At 42.5% G+C, this 24,437-nt stretch overlaps 1 protein-coding gene across 2 annotated transcripts; it reads right to left on the minus strand.

The window, feature by feature from the left end:
- Positions 1-744: 744 nt before the first annotated feature.
- LOC148874902 (small nuclear ribonucleoprotein SmD1a-like) lies at positions 745-22,606 on the minus strand. Of its 2 annotated transcripts, none has more exons than XM_088963851.1 (5): positions 21,861-22,606; positions 4,650-4,724; positions 4,466-4,542; positions 1,223-1,414; positions 745-1,091 (listed from the first exon to the last, which is right to left on the minus strand). In XM_088963851.1, the coding sequence occupies exons 2-5, from the start codon at positions 4,661-4,663 to the stop codon at positions 1,030-1,032; spliced, it is 345 nt and encodes a 114-aa protein (XP_088819977.1). In that variant the 5' UTR covers positions 4,664-4,724; positions 21,861-22,606; the 3' UTR covers positions 745-1,029. The 2 variants fall into 2 exon arrangements, with proteins under 2 accessions (XP_088819977.1, XP_088819976.1); XM_088963850.1 differs by having other exon boundaries at positions 4,650-4,871; positions 21,861-22,574.
- Positions 22,607-24,437: the final 1,831 nt, after the last annotated feature.

Here is a 24,437-nt window from a genome sequence, read left to right on the forward strand (position 1 = left end):
CTACCGGATCCCGAATTGTAGCAGCTTTACCTTTACGAAAACCAATTTTGGAGTTAAACTTGATTGGGTGGATTCAAGTCATAATTTTGATATCCTTCCAGAATTATCAGGTTACCCTTTAACCCAGTCAATAAATATCCAATGAAAATTTAATTTATACCAAACTTTTTAAAACTATATTCTACCAAAAAACAGAAAAAAGATAGAAGAGAATAAGTCCAGTAGTCATTCCACTGCTACAAGTGAAGCATGTTTATAGAAAAGATACCAAGCCAATCACAATGTGCCATGTCAGCTTGGTACATGGGCCCCACGTACACGGTGGGTGCTCACACGATAGACCTATACATGCTTAGCTCTTGCTCAATCTCCATGTGCAACTCAAGATCAACTATGTACGATGTGACAAAACGCAAGGTCCAGAACCAGAAACACTAGGCAGTAGCAAACTGCGCGTCTGAGTGGGGACTCGCTTTAGTCCAGTGGCCACATTAAAACCGGCAGACGTTGCCGAGCATATGGAGAAGGGAGTGGCAATAGCTGAACTGTGCTCTTAAAACTTGACTTTTAACATTTCATCTGAAGAACTGGAGTATGTCACCCAGAATAAATCACACGAGTATAATTCAAAAGTTCTATTATATCTCTGTTGAGGCAGGTTCGTTGATCAACCAATAGAATAAAATCCAAGCATTTTGGCTGCCACTGCACATGTCAAGTGCAACAACAAACGGGGATCATCAATAAAATCCAAGATCTCATTCTTTTTAGATTACTAACCATGAAAAGATATGTCGAGTTAACAATGTAAAAGTAGATCTCATTCTAATGGTGTCGCAGAGAGTCTCAAGTACCAAAGTATAAGAGCTACATTCTGAGTAATTGGAATAGAACAGAAAGTTGCAATATCAATCCCACATTTTTATATGCTCCAGAGTCCCAGACACACATCTCCATAAATTCTCCCTCCGCCAGCACACTATTTGTACATAAGCAGATGCTGCAAAAATTCGAAAGAGTGCAACAGGACTAGCGGCCACGACCACGTCCACGCCCACGGCCCCGGCCACGACCACGTCCCACAGGCCTCCCTGGTTAACAAAATAGAAGCCACAACATCATTAGTAAACCTGGCAAAGAACCGAGGAAAAGATTCAAGGAAAGGAAGCACGGCGGAATGAATAAAACACGACAGGAAAAAAAAGCAAAACATGCACAATACCAGCAGTAGGTTTCTTGGGCTTGACCCTAGGTGTCTCTTCCACCAACAACGTCTCAAGGTTCAAGCTATCAGGAAGGATATAATACCGGATGTTGTTACCCCTAACACTAAGATGATCAAGAGTAACCGGGTTTTTCCCCTTCAATGTCAATTTCACCGTCTTCAAATGTGTATTCATGCTAATATCCACTCCTGCAATAGTCCAGGCAAGGCCAATGTTATATTCAGATGTGTGCTGGTAGATTTTTCTACTCACCTCAGCAGTGGCAGCACAACATAAGAATAAACCACTATATGATAAGTTATTATAGTCAAACTATCATCTTTGTTTGCATATACACATCCTCATAAACCAAAAAGAAACAAAGAAACAAGATCAGAATACCAAGCACATGAAACTTTGGATTCTTTATAAAGGAAATTTGGACTAAATCAGCATTTGCATGTAAAGTTTGGATATGTTGAGTTCCCAGATCCATGGAAACAAACCCAACAGGTCATCATCATCATGCCTTATCCCAACTATATGGGGCCAGCTACACGAATCCTGTTTTGCCAATCTGTTCTATTTAAAGTCATATCTATTGTTAAATTATTAGTGCATAAATCATATCTTATTACTTCTACCCAAGTCCTTTTTGGTCTATCCCTATACCTTCTAGCCCCTTCAACTTGTAATAAATCACTTCTTCTAACTAGTGTTGTTCATGGTTTTCTATGCACATGACCAAACCATCTTAGTCTTTCTCTTATTTTATCACCTATTGCCTATTGGAGAACTCCTAGGTTCTTATGGATGACACAATTCCTGATCCTATCCTCTCTAATTTTTTTCTTCATCCATCTTACCCTTTGCATTTCTGCCACTCATTTTCTGGACATATTTCTTGATTGCCCAAGACTCTGCTCCCTACAACATGGTTGGCCTTACAACTGTTTTATAGAATTTTCCTTTTAGTCTAAGTGGTATTCTCCTATCACATAAAAGTCCAAATGCACCCTTCCATTTTGCCCATCTTGCTCTAATTCTTTATCTCTTCCCTTTACAATCCTAAGGACAAATTGCAGGTGAATATATGAAATTAAATGCAAAACTTTCACCACTAAAATGAGGGGAAATTGCAGTATAGAATACATTACCCTATGTTAAAACATTTGTTAAATATATAACATTGGCACATCAAATTCCAGTGCCAAAGATCATATTGAGTTCCATGCAACAGCAGCAGCAACAACAACACCACACACGCGCACACACACACACACACACGTGTATGGACAAACACATGCACACTCAGTCTCAAAAAAGGATTAGATCTATAATTTAGTGCTAGCCTAACATTCTCAGTTTGGTGAACTTGGCAAGAGTCAAGACTTAAACATCACCTACAAAGCACTAAAGATCCAGTAACCTAGATACTCTAAGGTACAATTAATTTGTCTTTGATCGCCTGAACAATGTTTCTATTAAAAAAATCATTATTGAATAAACCATGGATTATGGTCTCAAATGATCCAGTAACCATCATTTATTGAACAAACTCCAGAGAAGCACATTGATCACATTTTCATGGAAGTTCATTAACCACACAAAGTTCCATAAAAGAAAAGATAGGGAAAAAGCATATATTTCTAAAAAGATATAATACAGATAGTTTTTTTTTTTTTGCAGTTATGAACTAGAACAAATGCTTGGGACCTTTAACAGGAAAACCTTCTTTGTATATATACTTGGTACATGCAAGAATTGCATGCATGATAGATACTTAGGACCTAAAAAATAGGACCTTTCAAGAAACTGCATGTAACAAATAAAACTCTTTTTTAGGGGAAGAAATGCACCAGTGAATACTTTGGACATGGTCCCTTAGTAACCGATTCATCTAGAACCAAGAAATATTCATTCTAGAACCCATACTAAATGTCTGTCTAACATTACTGAAACAAAAATGAAAAAGAGAAAGTGAATGTGGAAGTAATGTATAAGATATGGCATCCATGAATGAGGCAATCCATCATATACACCACTTCTGCTGTCATACAAGTGATGCAAATATATCCTAAGTCCATGTATATCAAAATTGCCCATAATGTACCCTCCGTATGCAAATATATCCTAAGTCCATGTATCCTAAGTCCATGCAAATATATCCACCATATCCTCTTCTCCCCTTCTGCAATAGAAAAAAATAAATTCCCTCAACTCAACCCAATTCAACACAAATAAACCTTATCCCAACTATATGGGGTCGGCTACTTCAATCCTGTTCCACTATTCCACTATGTTCAGTTGCATCTTCATTGTTAAAATGTGGGCTATCAAATCATTTCTCACTACTACATACTTCAACCCATATCCTTTTTTGCCTGCCCTAGCTCTTCAAGAGCCTTTAACTTGTAACAGACAACTTCTCGTTGGTGTTTTAGATGGATTTTTTTTCTTTTTTGCAAGTGACAAAACCATCTTAGTTTACATTTACCTATTTTGGCTACTTCTAGGTTCCCAAGTAAAGGTAAAAGTTCCAAGAAGATTGGCATGTTCCCAATTCCTCATGTGGGTCTTTCAATGTTCCCATTACATGTAGGCTTGCCCCGTTCCTGCGTTGCAGAACCCAAAAGGTCCCATTAATATCGACGATAATAAAAACTCAGTTCCATTTCAACGCTCTAAATTCTTATCCTGCATTGTACACTATGGTGCTAAAATGAGAAATAGAGATCCTCCTTTCCTCGAAAAAAAAATAAAAAAGAAAAAGAAAGAAATAGAGACCCTCCAGTCTCAGTTAAACTAATATCCTACTTTTCAACAACCCCAGCAGCAAAATAAATAAATAAATAAACGAAAGAAAGAAAGAAAGTTAAAAAAATGAAGAGAAATGAACGAAATCATACTACGCGAACAGGGCATTTACAACGCTCCTGAAAATCTCAAATAAATTCTATTGGTAAACCAACAAAAATATAGGAAAGCTCTAAATTGTCCAATTTGATTCAGTAGCAAAGAGTGCAGAACATCGCCCCAACAGAGAGGGTTAGACGAACACTCTCCCGCCACTGTTCTCTATCAAGAGCATAAGATGAGAATATAAATAAAAATAAAAGGGAAACCCTAGGATTTAGCAAAACCCTAACAAATAGAACAAAAATCTGCAAAATCCAGCGGAACTCAAGAAACCAGAAAGAAACAGAACCTGCAAGCTTCAAGAGGTAAAGTTAAGAATAGAGTGAGGTAGAGAGAGGAACCTGTAATGGTGCCATGAACAACAGTCCCGTTCTTGAGTTCGATTGACACTGTCTCGTTGTTCAACTTCATCAAAAACCTGTTTTTTAGATCCCAATCAAAAACCCAAAACAAAAGGGGTCAGAAGAGTTCTACTCAAGAACACTAAAACCACAAAAAAAAATAAAAAAAATAAAGATGGAATACCTAACAAGCTTCATCTTGGCGAGTAATGGAAACTAGGGCAGCAGGCAAAGCCAGTAAAGAAGCGGGAGGCGAGACCTGGTTTTGAAGCGACAAGGGTTTAGTAAGGGCTGGGCTCCGACACCACGAGATTACGAGGCCCAGGCCCCTTATGCGTGCTTTGAATACAAGAAACATTCTGTTTTTCATCTTCCATCACTTACAATTGCATCGTATACCGTAGATCTGGAATTTTTAGCAGTTTAGTAGCTATTCGATCATACACCTCACATTTGGAATTTTGGAATATGTTGTATACATGTTGAATTATTTAGAGTGGCGTACGATAAATTTAAATTTTGAACTATGATCTGAAAAGTCAAAATTATTTGAGTCTTAAATCTGGAAAAAATCATTTTATGCATTTGGGTATAGTGTTACTTTATTCCCCAAATTTTAAAATGCCACAATGGACTAATTCATTGAATGTACCAACGTTAATAAGGTCTTAAGTGACATTTGAAAAGATGTAAATGTCTTTTAAGTGTTATTTAATTTTTTTTATTAATTATGTTAACATTGATAAAAAAATGAACAGTCCTTTATCAATCCAAGCGTTGATAAAAAAAATGAGCAATTTTAAATTTTTGACTTTTCTATTCAAGAAAGTTAGAGTCATAAGAATGTCCATTGAAACATAACCCCAACTTCTAGAAATAAAAGATTCAAGGATCTGAGACTATTCAATTTTTGTCAATTTTTTGATAAAGAAAATTAAATGACACTTGAAAGGGCATATATGTCTTTTCAAATGCCACTTAAGGAGTTGATTAAACAACTAGTAAACGATAAATATTGGATTGGTACATTTTGAAAGTTCGCTGAATTGTCGCGTTTTAAAGTTTGGGGACGAAAGTGGCACTAGGCCCAAAGTACAAGGTACTAATTGGAAATTTTTCATAATAATAATAATAATAACAATAAACAAAAAAACAAAATCGTTTGAGTTGGAGTAATCCTCTAACGTCTAAAATTGTGAAATTTACTATTTTACCCTGAGAACAATATCATTCGATAATATTAAAATTAATAAAAATAATATTAAATAATATAATATCATTTTATTTTTATTTTTACTACTACTACTACTACTATTATTATTATTATTATTATTATGCACCTCTAAAATGTGGTATGCAAGACCATGTCAAACGCTTCCAAGGGTTAGGCCCAATAACAGAGCAAATTTCTTAAACTATTCTTATGGTTTAGCTAATTGATTAATTTTATCTTTATTATTTACATATTGTCTCAAAGTACCCCTAAATTTTCCGATAATTGGCTAGTTCTACCCTTGTTGTTAGCCTCCATGATCCGTCAAAATCCATAAACATGTGACACAAGATGGGTTATAAAATTAAAAATCCAATATTACCCTCCATCCCTCTTTTGTTGGGTATTCTCCTCCACTACCTTCACGTTCACAATGTTCATCGTCCTTTTGCACAGTTCTTAATCAGAGCTAGGCTTTTCTCTAAAGGCCATGAAGCAGTGGGGAGATTCGGCAGAATCGGAGGGATCAGTGAAACTATTGAGTTTCGATCTTTCTCGCTCTCTCTCACACTCGTAAACGGGATAAGCCTCCAGCCTCCTCTGTGTTGGGAGGTAGAGACCAAGAGAGCAGAGAGTGTCTCCATCCGCGAAGCAACGAAAATAAAAAGAGATAGAATGCAATTTTTTTGTGTGGATTTTAGCATTTACGGTGAACCCCACCTCTGAAAACCCTAAACTTTCTCTGTTTCAAATTTACCTACCAAATTCTTTGCTGAGAAATCTTGTTTAATGGTGGTCATTTCAAGCTCTTTGATTCCGACAGATGTTGAGGATCAACTGGCCTTGAATTGTGTGTGCGTGTGAGAGAGAGAGAAAGAACGGATCTCCCCCTCCATGACCACACCCCATTCTCTACGCATCCTCAAATCACCCCCATAGCTATAGCATCACCTTCTATTTATTAGCCCATTCCACTGCGGGCTTCTCCATTTGGATGATTGAGTAAAGGAAGAAGTATGAATTGGACAATTAGTTCACTACACTCCATCAACCAAAAATGCTGTCTAGGAACCTCCACACCATTTCCAATGACCAACTGACTTGTATTTTGAATCCTGCCGTTGTCTCCTCTCTACAGGATACGTAAAGAAAGACACAAGGGATCCGATCCATCATCTTCCAAGCGCATTCGCCTTTTGCTAAAGAGATTCACATAATATCACTTCATCCTTAGCCAATCAATCTGAATTATGTTTTCCCAGTTGGTTCAATCTCTCGGAAGCAAAACCAGTGTCCTAAGGGCTCATTAGAGGTAGGTTCTCTATCTCATTTCATGTCTACAATTCCCATATCAAGATCATTGTTGGGTACGTGATGCTGAAATATGTTCGTTGTCCTTCATTTTTTTTTTAACACGAGTTCAGACTTAATCTCCGTTCCTATGCATGAATTGATGGTGAATTAGATCCCCAAATGCTCTTCAATTTGAACCAATTTGCTTTGCATTAAGTTATTGCATGTATTTTTGTGTCTTCAAGATGTCTGCGTTATTTTATTAATTTTTCTTCAAGTTGTGTCATCATTTTTTCAGAGCAGCTGCCAGTTTCCTATTTGACAGCCTAATGAGAAAGGTAATTGGGAGTTGGAGAGAGGGGTGAGAGTGTGAGATGAACCTCAATATCAGCACCACCTGCGTCGTTGTTGGGTTCTGGTTCAAGGTTCAGGCCAAGTTAGTTTGCTTCTATTTCACAGTTTTCTATGCTGCTGCCTTTGTAAATGAGTACAGACCCGAGAGCACGCGTGCTGCCTGCATATTTGGGCTACCACTAGCCATATCTGTAGATAGCAAGAAGCAATTGGCTCTTGCTTTTGTCTTGACTAATGCTAGAGTTGCTGCTTTCCTTATGTCTTGCTTTCTGGGTTTGTATTTGGTTCAAGTGGTGGGGAGGAAGGCAGCTTATTTGAAGGAGAGTAGCTATTGCGACCCAATATTCAAGATCAGGGAGCTTGAGTGGTTGCACCGACTTGAAAATTTTCATCTCATGGATTTTATTTTGGAAGTTTGAACAACAATGAAGGTTAAAATTGACATTTTATTTTTCGTTACTATTTAACAGTGATGTCAATTATCAAAAAATTTTGGGGTATTTTAAGACAATATATAAAGAGTAAAGGTACAATTTATTCAATTAACTAAACAATAATGATACTTTAAGAAATTTGCCCTAATAGGTATTGATGAAGGAAGATTTGGCTTGACCTCATAGTTACGTAACATGTGGCAAAGGCAATAGTTCGGCACAAAAGCACGCCTAAGGCGTGAGCACCAAGGGGAGAAACCAACGAACCAAACTCTCCTACCAGCGGTCCGAACTCCCTACTAGGAGCCCGAACTCTCCTTTAGGCCCCAAGCCACTCAAACAGTAACCCGAACTGTCCTGCCATATAGCAGTTCGGGACACACATTGCCAAACTGGCCCGCCTGCAGTTCGGGACACACCTCACTGAACTGGCCTGCCTTATAGCAGTTTGGGACACACCTCGCCGAACTGGCCTGCCTTATAGCAGTTCGGGACTCACCTCACCGAACTAGTCTGCACTATGGCAATATAGGACATACCTCCGAACTCAAGACTTCATCTCGCTCACCACTCCAGCACTTTGCCTCCAGGACGCCAAACCGAACAAACTATACCATGCCTAACACCGAGGAAGTTCGTACCCAGGGGTGGCACACCTGACTGACATGGGATATGACGCTTGACGGCCGCACTTCAAACGGCCACCTGCCACGGCCACCTGACACCGCCATCTCTAGTTACAGAGACGGCTCCGACAAGGAGCAGTGGCGGTTATGTCCCAGCAGAAAGGACGACACCCGAACTGGCAAAAACAAAGGTAATCATACCCGACTTGACAGGGGCTTCGAAGTGAGTACGCGAAGTGGTTATAAAAGACCCCCTACCCCTGACAACAAGGTATGTGAACTTTGCGCCATCTGGTCTTTACTTTGCCTTTGAGAGAATACTAACTTGAACTTCGGAGTTATCTCACCGGGTTCCCCCCCGGAGTTTCCTCATCTTCTCCATTTTAGGTTCCCCGTCGCTCCAGTCAGAGGCAAAATCGTTGACAGCTAAGACCGGCCGGATTGCGCTCCATCAATTGGCGCCGTCTGTGGGAAGGCTTCTAAAAGTCTCCCTCTAGATCTTTCTTACCTCTCTTACCTCTCTTACCTCTCTTACCTATCATTCTTTCAAGAACTCCAACACCCATGGCCTCCTCCAACAGTGTCGGACGTGGAACAGAAACGACCACCACCGGAGAGCAACTCCAAGTTCCCGTGGTGTGCATTGGGCAGTTCACCATCCCTCTTTCAGTGGATGGGATCCCCAATTTGAATGTGCCACAAGCAGTGGCGCCCCTGAACCCTCCTTCGTTGAACACCCCTCTTCCACTCCCTATTAAAACAAACTTCGCTGAACCAACTACTGTCCCACTGGCAACCCGCCAGAACCAACTGGATGACTTAATGCAATGCATGCGGGCAATGCAAGCCCAAATGCAACAATTCCAGCAGCACCAACTCCAGCAACACCAGGTACTGCACCACCTCTCCCAACACCATTATCAGCAGCAGTTCCCTCAGCTACCCCTAAACTAGTCACTGCTCCCCCCCCCAGCACCCTGTTTCGAAGCCGGTTAAGGCCTCCCCTCAAGGTGGACGACCTCACCAAGGAGAAGCTTCCCAACCCCAGAACCCCCCTAATAGCCAAGCCTCATCCCCAGGCCAAAAGCAAAGAAAAATCACCCCCGCCTCGCAGCTCGCAGGTGGGTCAGGAACCTCACACACAAAGTCACCTCGGCGCTCCAAGCCCGAGTTCCCACTCACGGAGAACTGGTTCAGTGCCCTAGCAGCAGGCCAACATTTCGAGCCCATCGAGCTCGGCAACACGGATGCCAGCAACGACAACACCAGACCCGCTCAAAGAAAGCGCCGACGAAGTCGCCGAACTGCTACCCGTGTCCTACCCGAGCTCAGAGGCAAGGAAAAGACGAGATCGGACGAGGTAAAAACCATCCCAATTCTCTTAATTCCTTCCCCCCTTGCATCAGAACTTCTGGCAGTCCCCATGCCTAGAGACTTCAAACTTCCATCTCTAGACAAGTATGATGGGTCCTCTGACCCCAACAACCACGTCGACGCATTCCAGTCACAAATGCACCTCGCTAGGGCCAGTGAGTCATGCATGTGCATGACCTTCACCACCACCTTCACGGGGTGGCCCGCACCTGGTACCGGAACCTAACTCCCGGGTCAATAAGAAGTTGAGCCTAGTTCGTGCAGATCTTCACCGCACACTTTGTTACCAGCAAGCGGTGCCCCAGAACCGAGGAAAGTATCTTCGGGGTAATCCAGAGGGAAGGAGAACCCATTTGGAGCTACATCAAGCGGTTCAATGAAGCATGCTTGCAGATACCACGGTTAGACCTCGCGGTATAGGTCATAGCGGCCAAAAGAGGGGTAACGCACCAAGAATTCAAATGACACATGGTGGCCAGCTAGCCAACAACCGTGGCCTATTTCCTCAAGCTTGCGGACAAGTTCATGAGAACAGAGGAAGAAATCAACCAAAGAACCGAAGGCGGGGTCTAAAAAAGAAAAAGAGAAGGCGAGCCCTCCAACCGAGGTGACAGAAGAAGCCAGGCTCGAGAGGCAAAGCCAAGCCAGCTGTCCCGAGCTCCCTTAGTAGTTCGGACGGATTACACGCCGTTGAACACAAGGCGGACCGAGATCTTGATGACGATCAAGGACGCCCCCTACATAAAGTGGCCACCTCGCCTAAAGAGTAATCCAAACGAGAGAAAAAAAAATCTATACTGTAGTTTTCATAAGGATCACGGTCATAGTACCGAACAATGTAATAATCTCCGGGATGAGATAGAGGGATTCATCCATCGCGGATACTTGAGAAATTTCATACATAATGACAATAATAATAAAGCAGGTCGGTAAGAGAAACACGGAAAGGATGCCCCCGAGTCGAGCAGCAGACCGACCGAAGCCTTGCAGCGACCTACTCCAAGAGAGGCCAGTTCGGGGAAACATTCACATGATAGTGGGCGGTTCAGTGGTAGCAGGTTGCACTTCGGAAGCAGCACGGACGTCAGTTTGTAAGGCGGCTCGAGAGGAGCAGAACCCTCCAAAGAGGCCGAAGACGAAAGAACCAATCTTTTTCACAAAAGACGACGCGCGAGGTGTTCACTATCCCCACGACGACGCGCTCGTCATAAAACTAAGGATCAACGACTTCGAAGTCCACCGCGTACTTGTGGACTCAGGTAGTTCGGCGGACATCCTCTTCAAATCGACGTTCGACCAATTACAGTTGCAGAGAAGCGAGTTGAAGCCCGCGCACACTCCTCTGGTGGGCTTCAGCGAAGAGGAAGTTAGGCCCCTGGGGAAGATAACAGTACCTGTGGAAGTCAGCACATGGCCGTGCGCGGTAAGACTCAACCATGATTTCCTGGTGGTCGCGACCCCCTCCCCATACAACACCATAATAGGGCGACCAATTACGCATATTCTACGGGCAGTGGTCTCCACCTACTATCTGACAATGTAGTTTCCCGCGGGGCGACCAACTTGAGTCCCGCAAATGCTATGTTGCCGCCCTAAAGGGAAAAACCAAGGCAGTCGACGACCTCGAACTGGAGCGGCCTACGGAGCAGGGCAAGGAACGAGCTTCACCCACTGAGGAAACAGTCGCAGTCCTGACCTCGGCTACAGATCCGGCGCAAACGCTATAGATTGGTGCTTCCGTCAAGGAGCCTCTACGAACTGAACTGGTGAGTTTCTTACTTCAAAATTTAGATATTTTTGCATGGTCCACGGCGGATATGCCCGGTATTGACCATGGCCTTATAACTCACAAACTTAACACTAACCCTGTAGTCAGACCCATTAGACAGAAGAAACGCAACTTAGCCCCGGAGCGCTAGAGGGCGATCGACAAAAAACGCAAACGGCAAGTGGCGCATGTGCGTCGACTACACCGACCTGAACCGAACTTGCCCAAAGGACTGCTTCCCCCTACCACAAATTAACCGCCTAGTGGACGCGACCTCGGGACATGAGCTGCTAAGCTTCCTGGACGCCTACTCAGGCTACAACCAAATCAAGATGAACCAGTCCGACGAGGAAAAAACTAGCTTCATAACCGAGTTCAGCCTGTATTGTTACAAGGTCATGCCCTTCGGACTAAAGAATGCTGGGGCGACCTTCCAAAGACTTGTAAATAATCTTTTTCATCCCTTAATTGGTACGAAAATAGAATGTTATGTAGACGACATGGTTGTCAAGACACAGTTCTCACAGGAATTAATAAAAGACTTAAATTCTGTCTTCTAAATTTTGTGCCAGTATAAAATGAGACTGAACCCAAACAAGTGTGTCTTCGATGTCACCTCGGGTAAGTTCCTAGGGTACATTGTCAACCGGCACGGTATTGAGGCCAACCCGGACAAAATAAAGGCCATCCTAGACATGAGACCACCCCGAAAAGTAAAAGAGGTTCAGAGGCTAAACGGCCGCATAGCCACTCTGAGCCGCTTCATGTCCAAATCGGCAGACCACTGCCTACCTTTCTTTAAGGCAATCAAAGGCAAAGGGTTCGAATGGACCCAAGATTGCCAGCTCGCGTTCGACGAGCTAAAAACCTACCTCGCCACTGTGCCAACCTTAGCCAGACCCAAGGAGGGCGAGGTCTTAGAACTATACCTCTCGGTGAGCGACGAGATGGTAAGTTCGGTACTAATAAAGGAAGTAGATCGGGTCCAGCGGCCCGTCTATTACGTTAGTAAAATTCTGCAGGGAGCAGAGATGAGATACCCGCAGATAGAAAAACTAGCGTACGCACTGGTGATTTCAGCTCGAAAACTTCGCCCGTATTTCCAGGCTCAAACCGTCGTCGTCTTGATTGACAAACCTCTGAGACAAGTCTTGCTCAAGCTCGAAGTTTTCGGTCGGCTGACGAAGTTGGCCATCGAACTCAGCGAGTACGATCTCCAGTACAAACCACGAACCGCCATTAAGGCCCAAACCTTAGCAGATTTTATCACCGAGTGCACATTCAGCCTCAAAGCCCATGAGCAGGTTGAGCCCGAGATCCCTAGTTCGGGTGAACCCGGAGCTCCCAAGCCAATAGAGTCTGAACCCCATGAAGTAGCAGCCAGTGTGGCATCTCTCCTGGTTAGGCCGAGCACGAACTGGGATGAGGAGCCCTGGATCCTTCACGTAGATGGCTCCTCGAACCAGCAAGGCAGCGGGGCTGGAATAGTCTTATGTGGCCCGGGTGGCACAAAATTGGAATACGCACTACGCTTTGAGTTCGCGGCATCCAACAACGAGGCAGAGTATGAAGCACTGATAGCCGGGCTGAACCTAGTGCAAAAGGTAAGAGCAAAGCACATAGTCATCTGTAGCGGTTTCCAACTCGTGGTTAACCAGGTTACGGGAGAGTACGAAGCATGCGAGCTCTCCATGATCGCATACTTAGCGAAAGTAAAAGAGGCCCTGCTCAACTTCCAATCACACTTCATCAGGCAAATCCCAAGGTCAGAGAACACTGAGGCCGACGCTTTGTCCCAGTTAGTCAGTACGAGTCACAACAACATGAGAACCGTGTACATAGAGGACTTACCTTGGCCTAGTATTCTCAGTGGGGCAGAGGAGGTCGCTCCCGTCCTTGAAGCAGAGCCGAGATGGATTGACCCACTCGCGAGCTTCTTGCTAGATGGAACCCTCCCTGCGGACCGCAATGCGGCTAAGAGGGTGCAGCGCTAGGCAGCCAAATACGTCATAATTGACAAACGGTTGTACCGACGGTCCTATACGCTCCCCTACTTGCGTTGCCTGCGACCTGCCGAAGCCGAGCTCGTACTCCGCAACACTCATGAATGTCTGTGCGGCGGACACCTGGGGGCACTGCACTCGCCCAAAAAGCACTTCGACAAGGATACTACTGGCCAACGATGAATGCAGAAGTCGTCGAGCTCGTCAGAAAATGCGAAAGGTGTTAGAAGCACGCCAATATCCACCATCAGCACACTTCTGACCTCAAATACCTCGCCAGCCCATGGCCCTTTGCACAATGGGGCATCGACCTCCTGGGGCATTTCCGCCAGCAACAGGTGGGAGAAAGTTCCTAGTGGTGGCAGTAGATTACTTCACAAAGTGGATAGAAGCCGAACCTCTGGCAACAGTTACAGCTTGAAACATACATAACTTCTTTTGGAAGAACATAGTATGTCGCTTCGAGTTACTTCGGGTACTGATCTCCGACAATGGCAAGCAGTTCGAGGATATCAAGTTCCAAGAATGGTGCCAGAGTATGGGAATTCGACAGAACTTCACATCGGTCGCGCACCCACAGGCAAACGGTCAGACAAAAGTAATGAACAGAGCCATCCTGTGCGGACTGAAAGCATGTCTAGACCGAGCTAAAGGGTTGTGGGCGGAAGAGCTCTCAAGTGTTCTATGAGATCACTGAACTACAGAAAAAACCGCCACAGGAGAGACCCCCTTCAACCTCAACTACGGCACTGAAGCGGTAATCCCAGCTGAAATTGAAGTATCTACACTGCAACTAGAAACATATGACGATTAGACGAATAGAGACGAGTTACGTATCAACCTCGACCTACTGGACGAGGTAAGAGACCTCGTGCACATCCGGATAGTGGCCTATAAGCAGCAGGTAGCTCTGTACTACAACGCCAGAGAGTCGGTGACTTGGTTCTTCGTAAGATTATGGTGCCCGAACCCGGCATGGGCAAACTTGGACCAAATTGGGAAGGGCCCTATAGAGTAAAGAGAGCGCTCGGGGGGGGGGGGCATACAAGCTCGAAACCTTAGAAGGCAAACAAGTACCCCGAGCGTGGAACATCGTTAACTTAAGGCGATACTACCCATAGACCGCCAAGCGAAGTGGACGAAATCTCTACAAGAGCCCAATGGCTAGGATGTCGAGCTAACAAGAGGAACCTCGGCATAGGCAAGCAAAGAAAAGACGGGCATATTATCAGTTCGGCAAAATATCAGTCAAAAGACTAAAGCGAAGCAGATACCAAGTATTAAACACTGAAATAGGTCGCGCGAGTGCAATAACCCAGGCAAGATACAGATCGGGCATATTATCAGTTCGGCAAATTATCAGTTCGAAAAAAAGAACAACACTTAACCAAAAAGATTGTCTATTTCATTGCAAGAAAAAAAATTACAAGCCCAGAGCTACTTCTTCCCCATCAGAAGGCACTTCAACGACTCCCGAAGGCCCTATCTCGCCCTCGGAATCCGGCTCGCCATCAGTAGCGTTGGCCATCTCCTAGGTTATACACGAAGTGGATATGGCGCTAATATCGAGGTTGGGGTACATGTTTTGAATCATCCACCGGCTTAGTTTGAATACCCTTCTGTAAGAATCCACCATCAGATCGTCAAAACGCGACGAGGCGATGTAGTCCTCAACGGCCTTCTTGTTGGCATATTCGATACCTTGGGAAAAGATTTGTGTTTTTTCCCTGATGTCCTCCTGAAGATATTCGACCTGATGCTACAGGTTCAACCTCAAATCTGCCATATGCTTCACGACTACCCCCATGGCCTCGGCATCCCGTTGAGACATCGCCTGCCTGGCCATAGCAACGCGAGCAACCTCTTTGGCAGCATGAGTGGCCGCCTCAACAGCTCGGGTATTCACCTCAGCAGCTCGGGTATTCACCTCGGCAGCACGAAAAGCCTCTTCGGCAGCTCGCGCCTGCCTCGAGCTCCTCTCCACCTGGGCCGCTAAGGCGTGAATAGAAGAGTTCACCTACGAAAAGGAACAAAGGATAGGATTAACAACAGCAAGAAGGATAGAAAACAAAGAGGGCAGACGAAATTTGACTCACCACCATAGCATGAGTTATGGCATGACAGACAATATGGTTCAAGGGAAGATCAGTCCATGCCGCGATCTTCTCGGGGAAAGTGGCCTCCCTACTCTTCTGAAGAGCGTAGTTCTGCGACAACATGCTCTTGAACTCCCCTTGATCTCCCGAGCCCGAGGGCCCAGCTCGCGTATGAGCGGACCCAAAATAAGCGGGAGCACTAGAGTAGGCGGGAGCACCTGTGTGAGTGGTTTCGGCGTAAGGGGCACATGCCACTTCCTGCATTGAGGGAGCCACCTCGAGCTCCCTGGGCAGATCCTCCGACGTATGGTCTAGAACTTGTGGCTCCTCCTGGGGCAGTTCGGTATGAGTTTGCTTGGCGACTCACTTCCTCCTCTTCATGCCTTGGAACAGATGCCCCCCACGAGTACTCTCTGAGTCCACATCTACAGAAAAGAGTTCGACATCAGAAAAAACGAAGGAACAAAGTGAACAAGAAACCTCTGAGCAAGAAACCTACCTAAACTCAGGCCGGCCGCAATAAGCTTGGCCTCCAATAGGTACTAATGACACTGTAACCCTTGTTATGCCCATTGCCGGAGGCCCTTCACCATCTTTTTATCGAGAGTGACACCAGAATCAGGAGCAGCCTCCCCCCACCTGGTCTGAAAAGGCCACCCTTGTGCACTTCGCACCCCGGAGTAGTCTCGCTTCCACGCCGAAACCTTGTTGGGAAGTTCGTGCAAAAGCTTAAAACCCGGGCGAGGAGACAGGTAATACGCCCGTCTTCCCCCGGGAAGAGAACCTGCTTGTTTCTTGAGCATTAAAATAGAGGAGAATATCTCCAAGTCTAAAGGGAAGCCTTGTTTGCAAAAAAGGGAGGTTGTCCCCACCAAGTTCCAAATAGAGTTCGGATGAAGTTGGCCAATGATAACACCAAAGTGGTTTATGACCTCGACGAGAAGGGGGTGGAAAGGTAATCGTAGCCCCATAGCGAGCTGCTCCCGAAATATCACGATCTCATCAGGACCGTATTCCCAAGGAAAGCTACCCGAAGGAATGAAATAGGGGTACTCGTCAAGCAAATGGTAAGAAATAATAAGAGATTGGAGCTCCCGGGCGTCATGGTCGAAGGACCAAACCTATCTAGCATCCGACCTCGACAAGAGGTAGACTCCAAATTGCCTGAAACGACTCGGCCTACTGGTTCGAAGTCATCCTCAAGTTCCACCTCATGATCACTCGAAGAATCGTCTGAGCTATCCAAGCTAGACATCAAGGAGAAAAGGTGGATTCAATAAAGTACTCACCCGAAAAAATGTTTCGAAGGCTTCGGAAATTGAAACAAGCAAGAAGACCTTGGAGGCGAAATAACAAGTCTAGACGCGAACTGAAAGGCCTGGGCGCGAGCTGAAAATTTGGATGCGAGCTCAAGAAGCAAACCGCAAAAGTGACAAATAAAGTGGGGTCCCCTACTATTTATAGCTACAGTAACCAAGAACCAACAGTGCAGATCAAAGCCAATCTGACAGCCCGCATTCGCGCTGACTGCACGTCCCCTGAGACCGAGACGTGATTGGCGCACGTTTCTCTGAAATGGATGAAACGTCAGTGCACGTCTTTCTGAAACCGATGATGTGCCAGCACACGTCTTTCTGCAACTGACAACTGCCAGCGCACGTCTCCTCAAAACGGCAATGGCGTGCTTTTTTCAAAATCAAAAGACCCGCCGTCACGTTCCTAGCGGCGCGATTTTTTGAAATTTAAAATAAACGCGCGCTGCCACGTCTGTCAACATTTGTAAGCAGGTAGGCACGTCTCCCGCCTTTTTGGACACTCCAGAAAACCGAAGAACCCTGACAAAGCACCTCGCGCTATCAAGATTTGAAGAACGGGGAAAATCCACCTACCACCTCGCAAACTCCCCGCGCCAGGGCAAGATCCTTAGCGCGAGGAGTGGGGGGCAATTGATGAAGGAAGATTTGGCCCGACCTCATAGTTACGTAACACGTGGCAAAGGCAATAGCTCGACACAAAAACACGCCTAAGGCGCGAACACCAAGGGGAGAAACCAGCAGACCGAACTCCCTACTAGGAGCCCGAACTCTCCCTTAGGCCCCAAGCCACTCAGACAATAACCCGAACTGTCCCGCCATATAGTAGTTCGGAACACACCTCGCCGAACTGGCCCGCCTACAGTGTGGGACACACCTCACTGAACTGGCCTGTCTTATAGTAGTTCAGGACACACCTCGCCGAACTGGCCTGCCTTATAGTAGTTCGGGACTCACCTCACCGAACTAGTCTGCACTATGGCAATACAGGACATACCTCCGAACTCAAGACTTCACCTCGCTCACCACTCCAGCACTTTGCCTCCAGAATGCCAAACCGAACAAACCGTACCATGCCTGACACCAAGGAAATTCGTACCCAGGGGCAGCGCACCTGACTGACTTGGGATCTGATGCTTGACGGCTACACTTCAAACGATCACCTGCCACCGCCATCTCCTGTTACAGAGATGGCTCCGACAAGGAGCAGTGGCGGTTTTGTCCCAGCAGAAAGGACGACACCCGAACTGGCAGAAACAAAGGTAATCATACCCGACCTGACAGGGGCTTCGGAGTGAGTACGCGAAGTGGTTAAAAAAGGCCCCCTACCCCTGACAATAAGGTATGTGAACTTTGCGCCATCTGGTCTTTACTTTGCCTTTGAGAGAATACTAATTTGAGCTTCGGAGTTATCTCACCGGGTTCCCCTCGGAGTTCCCTCATCTTCTCCGTTTCAGGTTCTCCGTCGCTCCAGTTAGAGGCAAAATCGTTGACAGCTAAGACCGGTCGGATTGTACTCCATCAGGTCTGAATGAGCAAGCCCACCAATTTGGGCTCTCAATGGGTTATACTAATGAGTGGGCCCCATAAGCAGGGGATGGGTTATGGGATCCACCCAATATAGGGTAAATTGTTATATATGGGTATTTATGTATTTTAAACTTGCATATCTTAATAGTGAGCCTCATTGATTGGTAACAAGCAGAACCCACTATGTTAATTTAAAAGTGGGCATGGTCTATTTTAATATTTTAAACTTAAATATTTTAACACTAGTAGGGGTGCAAGTCGGGCGGGTTGGGTCAAGTTTATGATCAATCCAGGCCCAATCCTAAAATTTGGCCTTAAGGCCCAAACCTAGCCAGAGCCCGACTTTCCAACCCGCCCTATAATTTGATGCACTCAGGTTGGGCTTACGCCCGGGCTGGGCTCAGGTTGGTCAATGAACTTACTCTAAAATTATATATATATATGTATTTATGCAAATATATATACATATATTTATATGTATGTAAATATGTATGCAAAATATCTATACAAATGTTATATATACAAATATATATGTATATATATGTAAATATTATGCAACATTTACATATATACACATATAGATGTATAAATGTATATAATTGAGCCTGGCTCGGGCTACCTAAGGGCTAGGATCGAGCTCGGCTCAAAAAATAAAATCTGAATTCTTGGGCCCAAGTCCAGTCTGAGGATCAAAAATCCAAGTTCAGCTTGTGTAAAATTTCGGGTTGAGTTGGTTTGGGCTCAGGCTGGGCCCACCCAAGTTGCACCTCTAAACACTAGGCCCTATTGATAAGTGGGACCCACTATGCTGATTTAACAATGGGCATAGTCCATTTTAATATTTCAAACTTAAATATTTTAACAATAGTCCCCAGTGATAAGTGGAACCCACTATACTGATTTGATACTAGGTAAGACCCACTTTAATACTTTAAACTTAAATATTTTAATGGTGGGCTCCACTGATAAGTGGAACCAGCTATGCTGATTTGATAGTGGGCATGGCCCGCTAATAAATGGGACCCATTATACTAAATGAGTCCCACCAAATTAGATTACTTAAAATTGGTTATGGTAGCGGGTATGGCCCACTAAAGCATTGAACTATGATCATTAAACTCTATTTTTGTTTATGGTGGTTAGCACCTACCAAATCAAAATAATTTACACCTATGATCTTTATTTTGAGGTGGATAAAATCCATTGAATATGATAGTGGACCCCAAAAAATATCATTAACTTTTGATCATTAGATCTTGTTTTTTGTTTATGGTGGATTAGACATGTTTATGGGCTGAGTAGCCCGACAATTGTACATATTATTAGGCCCATAGGCTCGGACTTGGGCCCAATTATCTAAGGCTGACTTAGTTTCGGGCTAGGCTTAGAAATTCACAAAAAGCCCGACCCACCAATATTTTATATAATAAAAATATTAATAATATATTATTAAAAATATAATATTATATATTTTTCCTAACCCTAATTCATTTTTTTCATTCAAATCGATAGTCTTCCTCGTCTCATCCCATGTTTTATTCGAACAACGACAGCCGGCGGTAGCGCTAGTATCTGGACTGACAAGTCTGCAATGTATTCAGACTTAAAAATGAATTTTGAACCCAGAAATGTATTCAGATTTCGGGCTGGACAAGTCTACAATGGACAATTATGCAATTTTTGATGTCCTGATCAAAGTGGCCAATTGGCCATCTTAAATTCTTAAATTTTCTTCTTTTAAGTCTTACATTTACATGTAAAGAGAACTGGAAACTTTGTCAACTTTCTTGCTCTAAATGCGTAGAAGAAACTAGAATTTTTGCATGTTCTTTAGTTCTGGTTGATACTTGGATTACTTCTGTCTTTAGCATTGTGGTTAAATAAGGGGAAGATTAGATACCTGTTATTTACTTTAATAGTCATGGATTGTTATGGAAATGAAAAGAAGAATCATTAAGGTAGCTGCTTGGCTGTTTGTATATCCAAATATGAATCAAGTATAATAGTTTCACTTATCCTTACACTGTATAATGCTGATAGCTTGATACTTTTCTTGGCTTTGCAACCATGCCATCATTCAAAATTTTTAGTACATTTATTTTCTTATCAACACTAGAAATGGAAAATATTAATTCAGAAAAGGCACAACGCAATCACTGTAGGATCTTAAAAGCTAAATAAAGTAATGAAACCATTCACTTAAAACATCATTTAACATATTGCCCTAGATGTATATGATTTGTGACACTTAGTAGTATAAGGTAACCACATAATCAAACAATGATGGGAGTACATCTTTTAAAAATTATGAATTGACCAAGAAGTCTTGTAGGGCACTTTCTATTTTTCTTGATGTGGAGAAAACCCTTTTACCATTGCTGAAGTACTTGGTTTTAGATTTTTTATATAATCTATAAACCTTGAGTTTAAAAGTGTGATCAAGCTAGAAGAGATATCATGTCTAATTATGTGAAAGAGAGAAAAGGTGTGAACAAGGATCTAAGTATCGGTATCGAGTATCGTATCAAGCAGTTTGGATATGGATATGGATACGCTTTAGAAATGCATGGATACGAACAAAAGATATGAAAACACACGGATATGCTAGGAAAATGATACAATATTCATAAATACATCAATTACACTAATTTTAAAAGTCAAAATAACCATAAATAAAGCATAAATACATAAAAGAATATATTACTAATTGTGAGCGTCAGAAAAACCGGCTCACTTGCCACTTGGGATGGAAATGGAGTCAACACCCATCAGATTAAGAAATGGAGATGATTAGACATCTAAGAATGATTTGAAATGATTTGTTCTAATAGTGACTCGAAAACCCAAGGCACCGATCCAAACCAATCCAGGTAAGACTCCGAAAGGAGAGGGAAGGGGTTAGACACCCCACCCCTCTCCTGGGTCCAATAAGTGGGGCCCACATGGTGTACTAACAAACATTTATCTAATTGATTAAAGCATAATAGGAAAATTAAACTTCCAGGTCCTCCTTTCCATTCCAAGAAACCAACTTTAGTGATCATTCAACGCGATTTACAAAACTGAATAGAACATTTGGAGTACTCAGCTCAAGAAAAGTTAAGGAAATCATAACGATATTAAATCCAATCCTAAGCATGCAAGCATTTAATAGAAATCCAATCTGGATTCAGAGTTTCCCACTCTTCTATTTACGTAGAACAGAATATACACAGAACATAATATGTTGAGCACAAGCATTAGCGGTAGCAACAATAGATGAAAAAAATTATAATCAATGAAATGAAATACACGATCAATAGTTCATTAAAACTCATGGTAAATAGGATAGAAAAACAAAACACAGGAAGCAACCTAATAACAAAGAAATATACCACTAGAGTGGGATTACCAGGGTTGTATGTCAGCCTAAACTCGACGATGTATGAATAGGGGAATCGGCTAAACTGACAAATGCGCATCACTGGTCTTCAGACTTCAAGGAGTTAGATCAGGGGATCAAAAGCAGATTCGAGAGTGAACTTTATTGATTGGGAAAATGGTGATGCCAAAGGGACAGGTTGTGACCGAAAGATTTGCACTATCGATCTCGGGCTGAGATCTACCACTACTGTGGTTCGGTTCCAATGGTGGACAGTTTGATTTTGAATCTAACGATCAGGGGGATTTCATCCGATGGAAGGGAGAAAGAGATGGAAAAGAGAAATGAGAAAGAGAGAGGGGGACGAAGAGATCCAATGGGATTCGTCGCCGCTTCTGGTTCGGTGGTGGGTTCAACGGTGATAGGGGGCGGCAACTGGTTCGGTGCAGAAATAGAAAAAAAATGAATAATTAAAGAAAAAAAGGAGAGAGGGAGAGGGGCCGGTGGTGGAATGGGAGATTGCTGAGTTGGAATTTGCCGCTGCAACCAGTTGCAGTAGCGGAATGAAACAGAGAAAGGAAAGAGGGGGAAGAAGAAGAAGAAGAAGAGGAGGAGGAGGAGGAGGAGGAGGAGAGGAAGAGATTGGATTGGGAGGGGGTGTTGCCGCCGCTGCAACTTTATTCGAACGCTCGAAGGGGAGAGACGATGGATGGTCGATCCTTCTAAGTCTCGGATTTTTGGATTAGGGCAAATGAAAGCTTAGGTTAAATTTATATGGGAGACTTCCATTATTAACATTTTTATTTTCTATAGTTTTTTCTGGAATAAAAAATCATTTTTTATTTAAATTTAAATTAGTGGATTTGATAAATTCAATTTAATATTATATTCTTGAATATTTTGTAAACAAAATTGTTTTATTTTTGTAAATAATAAATATGTTATTTTTAGTCTAAATTAAAATATCAATGAATAATTTATAAACAAATATTAAAATTTGAATACATATAATGTAGAAATTTATGAAATTTAAGTACTTAAATAATTATCTATTATTAATATTTTTATTTGTACAAATTTATTAAGAGTAAAAAACATTTTTTGATATAAATATAAATTTGATAGATTATTTAATTTATTAATGTTTCTAAAATAGTAATTTTTAATATTATTATTTTTTATTTTAAGTTAGAATTATTGAACCTAAACATATAGTATTTGTCTAGGTTCATGTTAATGATAAAGTTAATAAACTTTATTTTATTTCACTTAATATCACAAATTGAATGATGGTATAATGGCTTAGAATGTTAGCTCAAGTGGCATTTGTGCCAAGACTTAAGTTCAAATCTTTGTAAGAGTGCTTTTTAAACATGACAAGAGATGCATACATATTAACGTGTATCAGAATGTATCAGTCGATGCACAATTGGACAATGCAAGTTATAATAATGTGATGGATTGTTGTATCCATATTTTGAATCTTATTGTGGAAGCTGGTTTGAGACTTGATGATGTTCTTGCTAAAAGTCATAATAGTGTGAAATTTATAAAGAAATCGGTTGCTCGAAAGAATAAATTTAATGAAATTGATTAAAAAAGTTTTCATTTGAACACAACCAAAAGATTGAGGATAGATATGTATGTAAGATGAACTTATTTGATGCTTGACCATGCCATTTATAATAAGCAATTTTTACAGCATTAGGGGCAAAGGAATAATATTTTTAAAATGTTTATGCTTTTAGAAGAAAAGTGGGAAAATGTGGATAGAGTTCGGAAATTCTTGAAGATATTTTATTATGTTACTTGCATGATTTCTGATACCAAGCACCCTACTTCACACATTTATTTTAAGGGAGTGTGGATGGTTCATAGACATTTGTTGGAAGTGAGTAAGGAACCTAGTAATTTTATGTTTGACATGGTTAGAGATATGAAAGAAAATTTTGATAAATATGGGTTGAATATAATATGATTTTTTCTTTGCTGCGGTGTTGGATTCCTGTTGCAAAATAATGTTAGTGGAGTATTGTTTTAATAAGCTTTATGGGGAGGAGCGTGATAATTTTATTTCAAATACTCCTCATGCATTGTTTATTGAATATAAGGAAAAATTTTCCTCCACCTCCATGGTTGGATCTTCTAGTCAAATTAACATGAGGCAAATGATAATGGCGATGGATTTGAAGATTATTAAAAGTTTTTAAGTTCAAAAAAAGTCTCAGAATGATAAAACTCAATTAGATCTTTACTCGATGGAGAAAAACCTTGATATAAAGGCAGATGTTGATGCTTGTTATATTGGAGTAAGAGTTCACTTAGATATCCTAAGTTGGCATCAATGACTTGAGACATTTTAGCTATTCCTCTTTCCATAGTTGCATTTGAAATGACATTCAGCACTAGAAAGAAGGTAATCAATCAATTTGAATCTGTAGCCACTTGGTATTGAAAATCCTCCCTTCTTAATTACGTCTTTTCCGAAAAGATCTTAACCTATTGCCTTACTAATCTTCTTCTTGTTTCTTCATTCTTTGGTTATTGACTTTTCACTGCTCTGTTACCTCCCATTTCTCTCCTCCTGTGTTCTTCATTGATGATCTA

The sequence above is a fragment of the Nelumbo lutea genome, chromosome 1 (genome assembly GCF_056320005.1).
Source record: "Nelumbo lutea isolate HS-2025 chromosome 1, American lotus-T2T, whole genome shotgun sequence".
In the NCBI taxonomy this organism is placed as follows: Eukaryota; Viridiplantae; Streptophyta; class Magnoliopsida; order Proteales; family Nelumbonaceae; genus Nelumbo; species Nelumbo lutea.

Bases quoted from the DNA above. Each gene is read 5' to 3' on its own strand.
- LOC148874902 (XM_088963851.1), bottom strand. The intron at 1,415-4,465 runs GTTCCTCTCTCT...GGACTATTGCAG, and splicing joins TGTTCATGGCACCATTACAG to GAGTGGATATTAGCATGAAT. The intron at 1,092-1,222 runs GTATTGTGCATG...TTTGTTAACCAG, and splicing joins GCCCAAGAAACCTACTGCTG to GGAGGCCTGTGGGACGTGGT.